The 18,400-nt window shown below is 31.3% G+C and overlaps 1 protein-coding gene across 1 annotated transcript in view; it reads left to right on the top strand.

Annotated features, from left to right (window-relative positions):
• Window positions 1–14,117, top strand: part of LOC135951090 (uncharacterized) — a 49,701-nt gene extending 35,584 nt beyond the window's left edge. Inside the window, exons 3-5 of the mRNA XM_065500673.1 lie at window positions 12,517–12,633; window positions 12,703–13,178; window positions 13,253–14,117. Coding sequence (XP_065356745.1) covers window positions 12,517–12,633; window positions 12,703–13,178; window positions 13,253–13,637 — 978 coding nt within the window. The 3' untranslated portion in view covers window positions 13,638–14,117. The remainder of the gene's footprint in view (window positions 1–12,516; window positions 12,634–12,702; window positions 13,179–13,252) is intronic.
• The last annotated feature ends 4,283 nt before the right edge of the window (window positions 14,118–18,400 follow it).

The raw sequence follows: 18,400 nt of genomic DNA, 5'->3' as shown, positions 1-18,400 counted from the left end.
TTTTCAAACATATTTTCGTTAATTTTTTTTAATATTTTACTGCTTTACTAAATTACATATATCTGAATTGCTTTACCATATAGAAATTCATACTTCAAAACATACATAAACATTGATATAGGCTTTTATTAAGTGTATATGTTATATTTATGGGCCTCTCCATTTTCCTGTTATAGTCCTTTAAACTTGGGTCTCAAATATACTTATATTTTTGTTTTAAGAAGCCCGTCCAATGACTATATCCATCATTTAATGAAACTTCTGGGGAATGTCTTTGTAAAATAATTGTAGCCGCCAGCACCCACCGAAATACTTTTTTTTAATTTTTATGAAATGGAATTTTTAGAAATATTTATACCCTACACCACCATGGTGGGGAGGGTATAATGCGTTTGTGCAGATGTTTGTAACGCCCAAAAATATTAGTCTAACACCCACCTTAAAGTATACCGACCGACTTAGAATCACTGTCTGATACGATTAAACGATGTCCGTCCGTCTGGTCGGCTGGCTGGCTGTCCATGTAAACCTTGTGCGCAGAGTACAGGTCGCAATTTTGAAGATATTTCGATGAAATTTGGTACATATTATTTTTTTGGCTCAATCAATCCTATTGAAACTGGCTGAAATCGGTCTATTATTTCACATAGCCCGCATACAAATGTCCTCCCGAAATTGGACTTTATCGGTCATAAATGTTTAATTTATATATGTATCTCCACAAATTCGGCTCCAAATAAGTTTTATATACACAAAATTCATATCACCAAATTTTGTTACGATCGGTCCATAATTAGTCATAGCTCCCATATAGACACGCTTCCGAAAATCACTTTAACGTGCATAAATCGCTTAAAAATGTTTGTATACACACAAAATTCAACATAGTTAACTTTAATATATACATAAATCACACCACCTAATTTCATGGTGATCGGTCCATAATTGGTCATAAGTTTTATATACACAAAATTCATATAAATTATTGAAATTTAAAAAAAATGTTTTTGCTCTTTTACTTAGTGTAGTGTATTATATGGTCGAGCTTGATCGATCATACTTTCTTACTTGTTTTGTTTTATTATTTATTTTTCTATATCTAGACCCTATTGTAACTTGAAAAAAAGTTTATATAGATCTTTTAAACATATTTTTTTTGGAATCGGAGACACCAATTCTATATAAAAAGAGCGCCAAATAATTTTGTCCATCTAGATTATGATTTGGAACCACAGTGTGCACCTAGGTTCGAATTGATAATTCTGGCTCTAATCATATTCACCCCTATCGCTCGTTCATTAAATTTGTTCACGTGAAAAAATTCCCCATGTTGTGATATTTTTAGATGTAATTTTGTAAACAATAAGCAGCTGTTACGAACAAAATCAACTATTGTGAATGAAAAGTTCATAGGAATATCACGATAGCAATTTTCCCTTCGAAGGAAATGGATATTTCATGGGAACAAAATTGCACATGTTATTGCCGATAGGAGTGATTAACTATCCATTGCACGATGAAATCTCGGATCTTAAGTTCGTGCAAAGAATCCCAAACTGGTTCGAAAATTTCTAATTTTGTGCCAACAGAGCGTCTTATGTAGGATGTTTTACTTTACTTCTTTAATTTGAAAAAAAAAGTGCCGCTGAAATACACCGATTGCTCACCAAAGCTTATAGTGAATGTGTTCCATCGGTTTCAACGTGCAAGAGATGGTTTGTTCGGTCCAGAAGTGGTGATTTTGACGCGGAAGACAAAGATCACCCATGCCAGCTAAAAAAAGTTTGAAGACCAAGAATTGGAGGCATTACTCCATGAAGATTGTTATAAAACTCAACAAGAGCTTGCAAAATCATTGGGAGCTACTCAATCAGCAATTTGAAAATGTTTACATGCATCAGGATTCATTCAAAAGCAGGGAAATTGGGTAACATACGAATTGAAGACGAGAGAACTTGAGAGACGATTTTGAATGTCCGAAATGATACATGAACGCTATAAAAGAAAATCATTTTTGCGCCGAATCATTACTTGCGATGAAAAATGGATCCATTACGATAACCCGAAGAGTAATAGATCGTGATAGAATCGACACCAAAGCCAAATATCCATTATGAGCTGCTGAAATCAGATCAGACCATCACAGGGAATCTGTACCGAACGCAACTGATTCGTTTGAAGCGAGCATTGGTAAAAAAAACCCAGAATATGCGGCCAGACATGGATTTTTGCACCGAATCATGAAAAATTTATGAAAAATTGATTGCGATGAAAAATTGATCCATTAGGATAACCCGAAGCGTAAGAGATCGTATGTGAAGCCGGCCAACCAGCCGAATCGACACCAAAGCCAAATATACATTATGAGCTGCTGAAATCTGACCAGACCATCACAGGGAATCTGTACCGAACGCACCTGATTCGTTTGAAGTGAACATTGGCCAAAAATCGTCCAGAATATGCTGTCAGACATGAAACCGTAATATTCCAACATTTCAACGCTCGGCCACATGTTACAATACCTGTTAAAAACTATTTAAAATGAAGTGGTTTGAAAGTTTTGCCTCACCCGCTTTATAGTCCAGACCTTGCTTCGCTCTCTCTGGGATACGCTTCATTTTGTAACAGAGTATCCGAAATTGTCGTGATTCGTTATTGGCCTCAAAAGATGAGCAGTTATATGTTGCCAGAAAAATGGGTAAGGTCATAGCTAACAATAGCCAATACTTTGAATAAATTTATATTCACCCCTATCGGCAATAACATGTGAAATTTTGTTCCCATGAAATATCCATTTCCTTCGAAGGGAAAATTGCTATCGTGATATTCCCATGAACTTTTCATTCACAATGGTTGGTTTTGTTCGTAACAGCTGTTTATTGTTTACAAAATTCCATCTAAAAATTTCACAACAAGTGGAATTTTTTTCATGTGAACAAAGTTGATGAACGAAAAAAGGAAAAGGGAAAATATTTCATGTGGAATATTGATTCGCGATAGGGGTGATTGTTCAAATGTTTCAAAATAAAAGCTACCAATTTGAAAAAATCCAAAATTTTTAAGTCATACTCCAAATATTTTAACTTATTTCTGATCTACAGACGTTCTATTAGTCCCCGTGTTTATAAAGCTAAGCTAATAGGTAATAAAACATATGTGAGTGCTAGTTAAATACTTCAGTTGTAAGTAAATATTTCATTATTTCAATATTTGTGGTATACAAAAGACATGTGATACTTTACTTAAATTTTACACAAATAGAAGACTAATGTGCTGTTTTTCTATAGCGAACGAGTACTTTGAGTGGAAATTTAACATGTGTTTTGTTATTGTAACAAAAACAAAATACATGTAAAACGTCCACTCAAGGCACTCGTTCGCTATAGAAAAACAGCATATAAATGATATCATTCCGTAAACGTAATAACACAAATATAAATTCAATAAAATACATATAATACAAAATTTTCCCTTGAGAGATTATTATTATATTTTGTCACACCTTTTTTTACAAAATGTAGAAAATCAACTTAATATATGTATTTCAATAGCATTAGTTTCAATGATCATTGATTGACTAAAAGCTTATTATTTTCTACTCATATTAATATGTATTTGCAGTTGCATAGATACAAAAATAAATATATTTTACATGAGGCAGACGACGAGCTAGTTGAGTTGTATTATATTAAAACTATTTATTGTGTTTGTATATTTAATCATCAGTTGTGGCTGATTGACAAACAGAAATGAAATGATGTTGTGTTACATAAAAAAAAACATATTATGAATTCATAATTTACACGCAACAACATATGTGACGTATAAGTGATATTTAATTATTTAAATATTAAACATACGCAGTGATGGTTGGTCAGTAAATTATTTAAAACGTACATTATATTTATTTACTTAAATACATAATATAGTAATGGCTATAACGTTTTAAATAGTAATTATGTAAAATAATACGGTGCAGCAACAAAAACCAAATACATCGTGTCATGAAATATTTTGTGGCTTTTAGCACACATGCTCCTACTCTTGCAACTATGGCATTTTTCATTGAAGTTGTGAGAATTCGAAATGAAATTGAGAATTTCAATATGAAATAGGGAGAACTCCAAATAAAATTGCAAATTCCACATTGAAATTGAAATTTACTGTGTAGAACCGGCTGCAATTATTTTATTGTGCAGTTCATATGTAACCAAATTCCATGAATTCTCCAATCAATAAAGAAAAACGTACAGAGTAGAGATGAGCGATATTTCCGTACCTGTGATTTAATCACTGTAATTGAAAAATCACTGGTAACAACAGTTACTGAATATTGCAAGTAACAATACTGTTAAATGTCGTTCCAAAATATTTTTCAAAATTCAAATGGAGAAAGTAACAGGTACTTTTAATGTCGTTTTTTTACGTATTTCAACGAACTGTTAAATGTCGTTCTTTTATATTTTTCAACATTCACTGGTAACAACAGTTACTGCATATTTTTAGGCGCATAATTTTATGCTGCTGTTGGAGACAGTGAATAAAATAAAATGATTATAACATATCAGTTAGTTCTCTTAGGGCACTGCTACACGTTCAATATATATTGACCGCTATCCAGTATCGCGATATTTATTGAACGTGTAGCATACGGTATTGATGGATCGCGATCCAAATCGCAGAATAACCTCATTTTGATCCAAATATCACAATATATATTGAACGTGTAGCAGTGCCCTTAAAATTGTGTTGCATTTGCTTAATTCTATTATTTTCCTATGTTTTTTTAACAGACGTGTTTAAATCACCATATATTAGTTTTTGGTTAACAGAACAACAAAAACAGATTTAAGAATGAAAATAATACATAATGTATTCTTCTTAACATAATTGTTATTTTGCTTAACATAGACAAAACGTGATCACAGTCACTGTTTAAAAGAACAGTGATTTATAAATCACGTTCAATGAGAACGTCGTTCTTCAAAACTCACGGGATCGCTCATCTCTAGTACAGAGTAGTACTTTAACAAAATGAACGATTGTGTCAGATTTGGAAAGCAGGATTCTAAATTTATTTTATTTTGTTGTAGAAAATATTGTTGGTTTCGTGTTGGAACATTCCTGTCGATATCTACTTCCCGCGGCCTCTACATACACCCGATTGTAGCACAGCCATTATTCAATTGGCCATTGTTAGCTAAGACATTTTCCCATCTTTGTTTTCCGAGCCAAAAGAACTGCTCATCTTTTGAGGCCAAGCAGGAATCAAAGCTAAGAGTATCGCAGAGAGAGCGTTCTGCATCGATCGAAACATACTCTGGGCGTTTTTCGGCCAATGATCGCTTCAAACGAATCAGTTGCGTTCGGTACAGGTTCCCTGTGATGGTCTGACCGGATTTCAGCAGCTTATAATAGAAAACACTCTTTTGGTCTCACCAAATACAAAGCATTACCTGATCGTCATGTATATTTGGCTTTCGACTGGTTGGCTGGGCTTCGGATTATCGTAAAGGATCCATTTTTCATCGCAAGCAATGATTCGGTGCAAAAATGATTTTCTTTTAAAGCGTTCAAACATCATTTCGGACATGCAAAATCGTCTTTAAAGGTCTCTCGTATGGTACCCAATTTGCCTGCTTTTGGATGAATCCTGCTGCTCGCAAACGTTTTGTAATTGCTCTTGTTAAGTTTGACAACAATCTTTATGGAGTAATTCCTCCAATTTTTGGTCTTCAAACTTTTTTTTGGCTGGCCTTGGCGATCTTTGTCTTCCGTGTTCTGAACAGCACAAACCATCTCTCGCATGTTGAAACCGATGGACCACATTCACCATAAACTTTGGTGAGCTTCAGCGACACTTTTTTTTGGAAGCAAAAAAAGCTTTTTTGGCGTTCAAAAGATACGCCATCTATTGTAAATATCGCATTTTTAAGTATAAATAAAAATTTCTCAATTTCATGTAAATTTTTCTAAATGTCAATTAGAAGTTTACCAGGCATAGAATAATATATCCATAATATAACAATAAAAGGTAGAATCACTACAAAATATGTTCTCAATTCTACATGCCTTGAATTGTCAGACTAATATAAAATAAAAAATAAAAGTACAATTAAAAAAACACATCAAAAATTAACTAAATTGAAAAATATTTTAAATTCAATTTAAATGTTCATTTGAACAAAATGTCGTAAGATTTATAAAATGTCCTGAAAATAAAATTAAAGAATGGAGTGCAGCCTGCGGTGTTGAGCTGAAGAAACACTCACGGATTTGCATGCATCATTTCAATGACTCCGATTATATTGAACTGTATTTCAAATATAAACAAAATATTTCTCAATTTTCATTTGTTATTATTCGTATTTTTGGATTTCTGTTTTTTATTTTTCTATTATTTGACGTAACAAGGCATAGCATTTTAAACTCTCTCCCTAGTGATTCTACCTTCTAATGGTTGTATCATGGTTGCACCCTATGTTACCAGGTTAAATTGAAATTCTCAATTTCATTTGGATTTTTCTCAATTTCACATTGAAATTCTTAATCTTAATTGGAATTTTCTCAATTTCAAACTGATATTCTCAATTTTATTTGGAATTTTTTCAATTTAATTTGGAAAATTTCGAATTTTCCATGACTCTGGCGCATAAATCAGGCTGAATTTGACCGATGACATGGGTTAAGTTGGATTTGAGATCAAATGTGGTTTGTGGCATATTCGCATAGACCAGCGACTTAGACAAACCCAACAAGAGAAAGTTTAACGGGGTCAAATGACAAGATCTCTGTGACCAGTTCACATCACCACCACATGAAATGCCTTCAAATCGCTCGTGCAGAATGTCTAATGTGGCATGAGCTGTGTGGAACTGTTGAAACCACATATCTTCGGTGTCCATATCATGCAATTCTGGCCAAAAGAAGTTGGTAATCATCGACCTATAGCACTCGCAGTTGACGGTAGTTATCAAAAAATGATGATGACGCCACCAGTCCAAAATCCACATCCAATAATTGACTTTTTCGGGATGTTTTGGATGCTCTTGGATCTCATGTGGATTGGTATCGTCCCAAATTCGATAATTTTAGTTTGTTGGCATAAAATGGGTGAAACACGCGGAACGTTGGCCGAACAAAACAACCAGTTTTATAAAACAATTTTATTCTTTGCACGTGATGTTGATCGCTATATCAGTCCATGACAAAGCTAACTTAATAAATGGCAGCCAATTTGACAGATGTAGCTTCAACAATATCAAAGTTCAGAAGTCTCTATTGGAAGACCCTTTAGAAATTTTCAATTTCATTTGGAATTTTCTGAATATCATGTATAACGTTCTTAATTTCAATTAAAAATGGTGTAGAGGTATGAGTAATAGTTGCTCAATATAAAAGTTTTCTACTATATGTTGCTGATGGTCCAACCAACCATTTTTTTTTTTAACAATTTTAAAGTATGTTTTCTGTTGAATTGTCAATTTACTTAACAATTGTCATTTTATATCCACATTTTATGGTCCTTCATCTTCAGTTTCATTGCATATGCATCATACACTTTTCACTTGATCCCCATAAACTTGTATTGATTTCTTAAGGATTACACAAAACTTGGCAAACAAAAATTTTGGTTCGTTTTTTTTTCTATATGTTATATGTATAAAAGTAGTAGATATGTATGTATATTTTTGCACATGGAAGCCAATGTGATTGATTTATAGTATAAAAATGCTGGCTGGCAGTAGTAATACACATGCCATGCAACCACACCAAACCAAACCGTGATGGTGTAACAAATAGAATAGAACTGAATACAACATGTACTATAAGTAGTTGTAGTTGTAAATAGTAAAAGTGTCCATGAAGTTTCTTGTACGTACATCCATATCCATATAAATTCAAATGTTGAAATGTTAATGGGACCTTACAAAACCACTAGTACCACCACCATTACCACTACTTATGAATTACTTCAGTTTTAAGTTTTGGTTTCTCATTCTCTTTGTTTTATTTAAGTTTTAGATTTTAAATTATACTTGTTCGTATTTACCTAAGTTTTCAACTATACAAAAAGTAGTTGCACAATTTATTTCATATTTAGTTTTCCCTTTTTAAATTACTAGTATTTCGTACACACTCTTTTGCTTTTTTTTGTTTTGTTTTCTTAATTGTTTTTCCGTTCTAATGTTCTGTTGTTCACCTCCATTTTGTTGGCTTTTCAAAAGAAACGTTACATATAAATTGAGGTTAGGTTTTTTTGTTTTCAAATATATTTCCATTCCATTCTATATAAAATATTGTTGTTTTGGTTGTTGCTGAAGTCCTTGTACCAGAGTACAATTCTATTTAACAATTTTGAATGATTTACAACTTAATGTGGACGTATTTAAGTTGGTATGTAAGTATGAAGGTTTGTGTATTTGTTTTAGGTGTGGTTTTACACAATTTATTTATTTTTTGTTTAATATTCTTTTATAGAAATATTCTATTTATAAATTTGATTAAAGCGTATTTATATGCAAAGGTTAAATCGTAACTAAATTTAGTGATTAACATTTATACAAAAGAGTAGGAGTATAAATATTTCAACCCCATTTACGTAAAAGTTTAAATTAATTAATTGGGGTATTTACACCGTCTACTATTTGGGCATATTGTCATAATGTCCTAATATATTATGATAGTTTAATCAAATTTTTGTTGTGTTTCAAACAAAACTGTTCTAAACTAATAAGACAATTTGAACTATGTTTATTATTTTGTCATAAAATAATACTTTTTTTGTTTAAAACACAACAACAACTATTATAATATATTAGGAAATTATGACAATATGACTAATAGCAGACCATGTGAATACCATAAATGTATTTAAATCTAATTTAGATTTTACCTGCTGTTTATAGAACACAAATATTTTACTTGTGTGAGACACGAGTAAAATGTTCGTACAACTTACTCGATTGTGTTCTGAAAACAGGCTGTGAAACATTTTCGAATATAAACATTTTGGTGGACGCCAAAACAATCCCTTTAGTAACCATAACATATTAGAAATTTCATGGGAATCTGTTACGAAACAAACGGTTTCTCAAACTTATACTAAATACAAAAATTTGTTAATAAACAGCTCCCTCATTGTTGCCTTTAAGAGCTAATCTGTGTAGCTTTGTTGAGAAATGAAGTGGAATTTTCTTGAGTGGGCGTTTCTGACACATGCCAAAAAATTACATCAAACTCGAGAACACAAATAAATTGATTAAATCATTAACTCACGAAATCTAGTCCTTGGCCGTAGAATTAATAGCTTATAAAATTTGTCGATAATCAAATGCATTCCGTGTGTTTAGAAGTCCACAAAAATCTCATTAACCATATAAAAGAAATATAATTGTCACTCCACAAAAGGCTCTTTAAACTCAGCAACAGAAATTATGTTATTTTGGTGAGGTGTGCCAGAACCGCCTGGAAAAAAAGTCTGAAACATGAAAGATAACAGTTGATTTGCTTCGTAGTACCTTGCTCCCAAAATAGACTTTCCGGCAAATCTTTGTGATCGATCCTTATCATAAACATCATCATCATCAACAAAATGTTCAACCCTAACAAATACTTACTTAACAAATGTGTGGAACATGTGTGAAATGATATCCATATTGCAGATAAACGACCCATAGAATAAAACAACATCGTGCTCCTCCAGGAGATATTTACCCATAATTGAAATCACTACTGATCCTAAAAGAGTACCATTCTCTCAAATCCAACTTAATGGATTTGATTGAGTCAGTTCAACATACATTCCAATTAGGGTTCCTAATTTCCCGTAATATCTTCCTTCCCGTGAGGCGCTACGAACAAAGTCCCCAAAACACAAATGAATGAAAACCCCAAAATTGGGGGCTTAATTCATTATGAATTAAAACCCAAAAGTTCTAAATGAAATAAATCTCCAACCAAAGGAACTAAACCCCCAACCAAAATGAAAAAGAAACCTTCTTCGCATACTAAAACCTTTTTGCATTGCCGGCCTTTGGCCGGGCTCAAAGATTTTCTTCTCTGGGGTGTATCAAAAACAGGCTTCGCTCAGAATGCGCAATGCAAAAAAACTATTCTGAGAGAAGCCACTTTTTGGTACACCCCAGAGTAATTTCATAATGAATTAAATCCCCAATTTTAGAAATGAAATAAATCCCCAAAATATGAACTAAGTCCCTAAATTTCGTTGTTGGTTTTTTCTATATAAAATTTTGGGGCCTTAATTCATTTGCGGTTTGGGGACTTTGTTCATTGGGGACTTAGTTCAAAAATTCAAAAATCGTTTATTGGTTTCATTTAGAACTAAAAAATTCCCGGGAAAATTTCCCTAATTCCAATACCAAGATTGCCGTAGTTTCGTGGATTTTGGAATCAAACTAACTCCGCATAATTGTTTAAATGGAGCTATAAAAACCAAAAGATCTAAGATCTATGATATATCTAACATCCATTTATCGCTGCAAATTACAGTATCTTTCTAATGGCTAATGGAATACTAATAGTGAGTTCGCACTTCACAACAGGAGCATAACAACATCCACAGTGACCCGATAGACCAGTCGATAGTGTGCTGGACTATTTATCTGAGGGTTGCGGGTTCGATTCCCGTCAGACACTCTGGGTGTATCTGCAGACAAGCAAAACGCTTCGCAGTTTGGGTTTGTTAAAAAAAAAAGTTCGGAATTTTTCGGAAGGATTGACCACGCCAAGACAAGTTGTAGTGTTCGTCAATATGTCCAAACTATCAAAGACCATGTTGGAGTTGAAGAATTCTGATAATACTGAAGTTGAATTATCGACGTCAAATGACATACTGTTAAATCTTAGAACAGCGACATATTATCCTCACACAGTCGCCAAATCTCAAGAACCGTCTTTGTGACATTGGGTTTATCGAAGTTCTTTGATGCAGTCAGTTACGCCATTTTATTGCCCCACAACATCAACCTGGGATGTATCGTATTCGTCCAATTTAGTCACTCTAGCTAAGTTACACTTAAGCAAAGTTATTCATAAGTCAGCATCCTGTCTCCACAATCTGAGATGGATCCACGACAACACTTAATGGCTACACAGAGAAAATAGATTCGTTATGACATTGGGTGAATTCCAAAATGTATGTATGCAATGCAACCTTAAAAAGTAGAGCGATTCTTAACGCAACCGTGTAAACTTTGATAATGTTTCATATCGCAAAATGTACGAAAAAGTAAAAACACGCAGTATGATACGTTTTTTTTAAATTTTAACTACGCGTTTGCATGCTTTGACTGCATTCAATACATACATTTTGGAATTCACCCATTTTGTTGTCAATCGATTTATTCTGTTTTTATGACTGAATTATTCAAATTCTACTGCAAAATTTTATTGTTTAAAACCTAATATCATAGAATAAACGCATAAAACGGAAAGAGAGAGTAAAATATTAATCTCTTTTCACACATACGGGTGAAACAAAAACAAAATACATGCAATACATTCTCATGAATTAGGTTTCTGACAACATACTTAGGTTTTTGGCTCTCAGTTAACTATCTAGTTATTGTCTATGCCTAGTATCATATTTATCAACTGATTTTCTGTTGCTACAATCTGTGTGAAACTGAACCTATAAAGGTGCCAAAATTTCGTCTATAAGCCATCAATATATTGGAATTTCGTTATATACATGATCCTAATTTTGTATAAATTTAGAAATAAACAGAATTGTCTTAAAGAGACTGCAGGCAGCTCTTGAGGGTTGAATTGGGAATTCGTTTTAGCTACATACAAATCTGTGGAATCAACAGTGTATAAGTTATAATCTGGATCACGTACAACAATGTAGGATGTTCCTAAAGATGCAGCAGCCTCCTTAATATCGTATGTACTTTGAAATCGCCCTTAGTACAGAGGTCGAATGTCTTCTCATCTCAAATAGGTACTCAATATAAACACAGTACTTGATAAAGATCAACATAACACCCTTCACTGATCGGCTGATCAGTAAATCCATTTTAATTGGTTCCGAACATAATGTTAAAGAGGCGAAATAGTTGTTAAACTTGGAATTCGTACGTAGTTTTGAAGCCTCATGTCTTCTCATCCCAAATAGGCATTAACAAAGTACAGCGTGCTTCACTTTTTCGACTGATCACTAAAACCCAAAAGAAAAATTAATGCAATTCAAACGTTTACAATATCAATAAACATATTAGATCCAAATAGAAAAGAGCTAACACTTTTTTGGGACAGAAATCTAAACAAAATGATATCTTAAGTATATTTTTTACAATTGTTTCAGAAAACGCAGCAATTACTCTTATATTTTTAGTTAGTATAGTTTTTGTTCAAGCAACCTTTTTGTAGGAATAACTTTTGAGATGTATTTCATTTCTGTAAGCCAAGACCTAATTGAAGTAGCTGTATTATAACTAATTTCGTATGTAATATAAACATTAACCAATATTTCTTTATTTACTATTCTTCCAGTTTCATCAAACAATACGAACGTACCTGAATGATCGTGTTTGGGAATTTAAATTTTATGTTTCAAAAGATTGGCCCGAAAAACCAATATTATTACATTTTCCAGGATGCACGCTAACGGTATATAATTGAAAACTATTCTAATCTTTAAAAAAAAAGTAATTTCAACAATTTTTCCAATAATTTTAGCCCAACAACAATATATACCAAAGCTTTGGCATCTTCTGCCCATCCGAACAAATCGAACATGTGGATCTAATGCGTACGGAAGACATACTGATCGATTGGCAACAACCACTGTACCTGAATTTTACGCACATTGCTATTATGAATCGCCTGGATGATTTTTATAAAGAAATGGGCATCATGGAGAGACTTGAGGGTGATATTTATGTGTGCAATAAATTGAATACGGACTTGGAATTAGCCGAACTACCCGATAATGCGTATATGCGCCAATTGACTGTGGAGGATGTCAAACGCATACACGATTTATATCCGGCCAATGAGATTGAGTGTGTCCATGTATTCGAGATACTGGTTGAAGTGCTGCCCGGTTTGGGTATTTTTAGAAAAGATACAAACGAACTGGCCGCATGGATGGTACATTCGTATTATGGTGCAATGTTTTCAATGCAAACACGTCCAGATTATAGGCGATTAGGGTGAGTTTAACTGAATTTAATTTTAAGTTTATGAAAAAACTTGGAATTTAAATTTGTTCTTGGTGTCTTTTCAGTTATGGCATACGCTTAGCTACCGCTTTGACTAATAAAGTTATCGAACGAGGCTACAAACCTTTCGTTGTGATACGTCCACAAAATGATGCTTCTCGTAATCTCTACACTAAATTAGGTTTCGAAAAAGCTTACGAAACATGCCGAGTCAAAATGACACCACATCCTATTAAAACAAACGGTGCCGCCGAGCCATCGGCTCCCGAACTAGACGCCGACGCTGATTTAGAAGCCAACAAAGAGAATCAACCCATTGACGAGGGCATCGAGGATATGCTAGCCGAAAAGTGTGATATTAAAGCTGATGACGATGATGCTGCAGCAGCTGCCATGGGTCAAGATAAAAAGACCACCACAGCTGATGAGGGAATAGGTGATGATAAATAGATGATAGTTAGATGTAGTAGTTTTTTAAACCGTAGACCGGAGGAAACAGAGAGTAAAAGCCAGGAGAATAAACTTTTGAACATTTTTAATAAAAACAAAGAATCTTAAAAATAAATGTAGTGAAGAATAGATGAAAAAAAAAACAAGAAAGAATAAACAAATAAATTATTATATAAACCAGAAATACCAGAAGAAAACAAAACAAAAACAAAACAAAACTATACATATATATTATATATAAATGAAAAGCTCTATTAAGTTTATTATATAAAGAAAATGGAAAACAAATCTATATATTACAACTTAAGGAAAACCAAACAAACAAAATACTTAATTTAAAAGGAAAATTAAAAAAAAAAAAAAAAGGAATAAAGGAATGAATTACTGTTAGAGCAACAATGATAAAATGTCTTTTTGATTACAGATTTTTTCGCTTGAAAACTCTGCTTTTACTTCAAGAAAAATAATAAAAAACAAAAACAAGAAAACTCCCTTTAAAAAATAAAACTATTTAAAGTAAATACAAATACATATATTTTTTTACAATTTTATTTTTCAAACTTTAACTTTCCAACAACCAAACCTACTCCCTCCCCCCATTATAATTTCGCTGATAACAGATATTGAAAGAAAGGTAATTTTGTAAATGTTTTTAAAGAATCTCTATTTTAAAGGAAATTTTAAAATTTCCTATGTCATTTCCAAACTATTTGATGGAATCTAGTCCTGAGTTTTAAAGTATTATATGAAAATTACACTTCTTTCATTATCTGCTTAACAATTATTATTCATAGAAATCAAATGGCAAAACCAACAATATTCAATTCTTTCCACATTCATTTTTTATCAATTTGAAGAAATAAATTAAAGCAACTTATATTTAGTAATTAAATCTATATTTTACTCTTTCTCTCTGTCACACACACACTCTCATTAAGTTAACATACTTTTAAAGGCATGCAAAGTTAGTAGAAAAAGAGAATAAGCTAGAATACAGAGAACTATTGTCATCATCTAATAACACACAATACAACATTTCATTAGCTAAAAAAACTCTTAATTTTAATAATTAGATACATTTCCAAATATTTATAATTAATTTAATTACAACAAATAATTTTCATTTTTTATGAAAACCAAAACAAAACAACACAAATAAAAATGTAACATTAATATTAGTTTTCCTAATAACGAGAAAATTCTTTTGTCTATCCTTTAATTTAATATTTATATTTTTTTAAGAGACATTGAAAATGTCTTAGGATTCTTTTTTATAACAATTTGAAGCTTTTTGCCCAAATACTATTTATTATTATTATTATAAACAAATTATTATTATTATTACTATAAATATTATTATATTTACACACACAAACAAAAATGTCAACAACAACAAACAAAACAGAACAGAACAAAAATTATAATTCTTTCAAAAAGAAAGAACAACCAAAAATCTTTAAAAAAAAAATTAACTTTTTTTATTAATATTTAAAGTCTTCTTCTGCTTTAAGTTAAGCGATGAAAAAAAAACTCAAATATTTTATTAAAAACCAAAAAAAAAAATATTTAACAAACACACCAAAAAATTAAAAAAAAAAATGTTTAAACAAACACACTTCTATGAAAAAAAAACAAAAATATAAAAATGAACAACAAAAAAATATACGCAAAAATCAAAAGAAAGCTGAATTAATTGATTAAAAAAAAATCTAAAAGAAACATCTTAAAACAAACTATGTATCCAAGAACTAAAAAAAACCAAAATGAAAATATTACCAGAAAAATAAAATATTAAAAACAAAACATTGGTAACAAGAACATAATTGGTTTACAAGATATCTATAGTTTTATTTTTAAAGTTAAAGGTAAGCATCGTAATTATGGTTTTATCCCGGGAATTCCCGGTACAAATTTCCCGGGAATTTTTCCAATTTTTCACTACCCGATTCCCGGGATTTTTAGTCGGGAATCCCGTTAGAACTCTATTTTTTCACCAAAAACCAGTAAAAAGTTTTTTTTACAGTTTTTTGCTTATATCTCGGCAATAATAGACCGCTTATTATTATTATTTATATGAGATTTTTCGTATGAAAATTTAAAAAGTGAATTCATTATTTATAGAATTTATTTCTTATTGAATCATTCTAATTTCTTTAAATTTCTTCTTCAAATCCATAACAAAATAGCTTCAAAAATTTATTAAATCATTAAATTGTTCTTCAATTCAAATCTAGTACAAAAAGGCTTAGACAATTTTTATACCCTTCACCTTCGTGAGAAGGGTATATATAAGTTTGTCATTCCGTTTGTAATTTCTACATTTTTCATTTCCTGGATCCTTCTGGATCCTTATAGTTAGCGGAGTCGATTAAGCCATGTCTGTCTGTCTGTTGAAATCAATTTTCTGAAGACCCCAGATATCTTCGGGATCCAAATCTTCAATAATTCTGTCAGACATGCTTTCGAGCAGTTTGCTATTTAAAATCAGCCCATAAATAACGGAGATATGAGCAAAAAACCGGGACAACCTCGATTTTTGACCTATTTTTGATTTATATCTGGATTACTAAGTCATTAACATAGACAATATGGATATCTAATGATAAATATTTCAAAGTTCATTGCACCGATGTAGATAAGGCTATAGTAAGTTGGACCTACAATGTGTCAAAATCGGGAAAAATATTTTTTAACCCGAATTTTTTTTTCACCAAAAAAATTTTTTTTTAATCATTTTGTTCCAAAAAAAAAAATTTAAAAAAATTTGGAAAAACAACTTTTTTTAAAAACATTTCAAAAAAAAATTGAAATTAAAAACCCTAATCGTAATGTATAGCCAAATTACTGGATTTCATGACGCTATTTTAAAAAACTAAGGTCGTTTTCAAAATGTTGACCTCCTACATGGTATACATTTTTAATATCCCAGCAGTTCTAGGATCATTTTGGATTATAATGAGACTATCTGATAGCTGGTCCAAAATAGTCAAAACATTGGATTCACATACCGGTTACTTACTAGCTAACTAACTGCTTACTATATCAGCTGTCCAGTAAAAAATCATTAAAATTACACACTCTAGATTAGAGGATAAAGGAAAATTGGTACATTTTCGTTTAATGGTACTTTTTTAATATGTATATTAAATTAGTTAGCTTATATACATTAAAGTTGGCTAATATGCTTCTCAGTAAAGAAATAATCAAGAATAGGGGGCTAATAGTATTATGATTCAAAAAAGGAGAACTAAACCAAACTAAGAACTTTTACTTTTTCTATAATATTGAACCTATAATCAGGAAATTAATTTGATTTCAAACTTGACGGGGGTTCAATTGTAGAAAATTGGTACTTATGTACATAATAGTTGGCTATAGTACTATTTCTTTATTGTAATAGTACTTTTGGAATATTTTATAATAATAAACCTAAAAATTAGACACACATGATTCTGAAATGAAAAATTAGACACACATGATTCTGAATAAAGTTAGCAAAAGTTAACTTTAGTGGTACATTTCTTTTGCATTTTCAATAATAATGGGCCCAGAAATATGAAATTAGGAATTCATAATGCTGAGTGGGAATACAAAATATGGGTATTTTTTTCGACTGAGCTAGAATCCACTTCACAATGATCCATACTTTTATTGGATATTTGAAAATAACTAAGTCTTTGTTAAAAACACTTTGCATTCTTTTTTTAAAACTAAATAAATAAACAGTCAAAATTGAATTGTCAGGAAATACTTGGATGAATCTTTGGATGAAAAAGTTAGTTTTTCATATATAAATTTTTAATATTTCTACTGAAAATAGATTAAAAGTAAAAACCGAAGAATAATTGTCGGTTTCGGTTCCGGTTTTAGGCCTTGAAAAACCGCGGTTTCAGTTTCGGTTTCGATTAAAAACGAACACGAAACTCTAGATTATTTAGAGACTCTAAGGAAATAAACTGTATGATAACATAACGAAGAAATTAAACTACATATCGTCCCCTTAATAAAACAATAGTGTATAATTTTTTTGTCATTCTTCCGACTCGGTTGCTATTTAAAATCGACAAATGGCTGAGATATAAGGAAAAAACCGGGACAACCTCGATTTTTGCCCTATTTTTGGTCTATTTATATCTGCATTACTAAGTCATTAATATAGACAATATGGATATCTAATGATAGATATTTCAACGATGTAAGTTGGACCTACAATGGGTCAAAATCGGGAAAAATATTTTTTAACCCGATTTTTTTTTTCATCAAAAAAAATTTTTTCTCATAAATTCTTTTTCTAATTTTTTTTTTTAAATTAAAATTTTAAAAAAATTGGAAAAAACTTTTTTAAAAAAAATTTGGAAAAAAAATGTTTAAAAAATTTAAAAAAAAATTAAATTTAGTTTAAATAAAAATATTTAGGAAAAAAATATTTTTAATTATAATTTGGTGAAGGGTATATAAGATTCGGCACAGCCTAGCTCTCTTATTTGTTTATTCTCACTTGGCTATTGAACATTACCCAGTAAGCACCAAAGTCCCAAAAAATCAAGCACTTGAACATTTTGTTGGAATTTGACTTGAATGCAAATGTAATTATGTTTTAAACTTGAAATATATTTGAAAAATTAAATATTTTTCAAACAAAAAACATATGGCTTAAATTTATGTTTCCTTTTTACTGGAAAATGCTATTGAAATAAAGTGTAATACAACTGTATTTCAATTGTTATTTTTTTGCTTCGAAAATGTCATATGCGGGAAGTTTT

The sequence above is a fragment of the Calliphora vicina genome, chromosome 2 (assembly GCF_958450345.1).
Source record: "Calliphora vicina chromosome 2, idCalVici1.1, whole genome shotgun sequence".
NCBI classification, from domain to species: domain Eukaryota; kingdom Metazoa; phylum Arthropoda; class Insecta; order Diptera; family Calliphoridae; genus Calliphora; species Calliphora vicina.
This window is presented reverse-complemented; position numbering and strand designations above follow the sequence as displayed.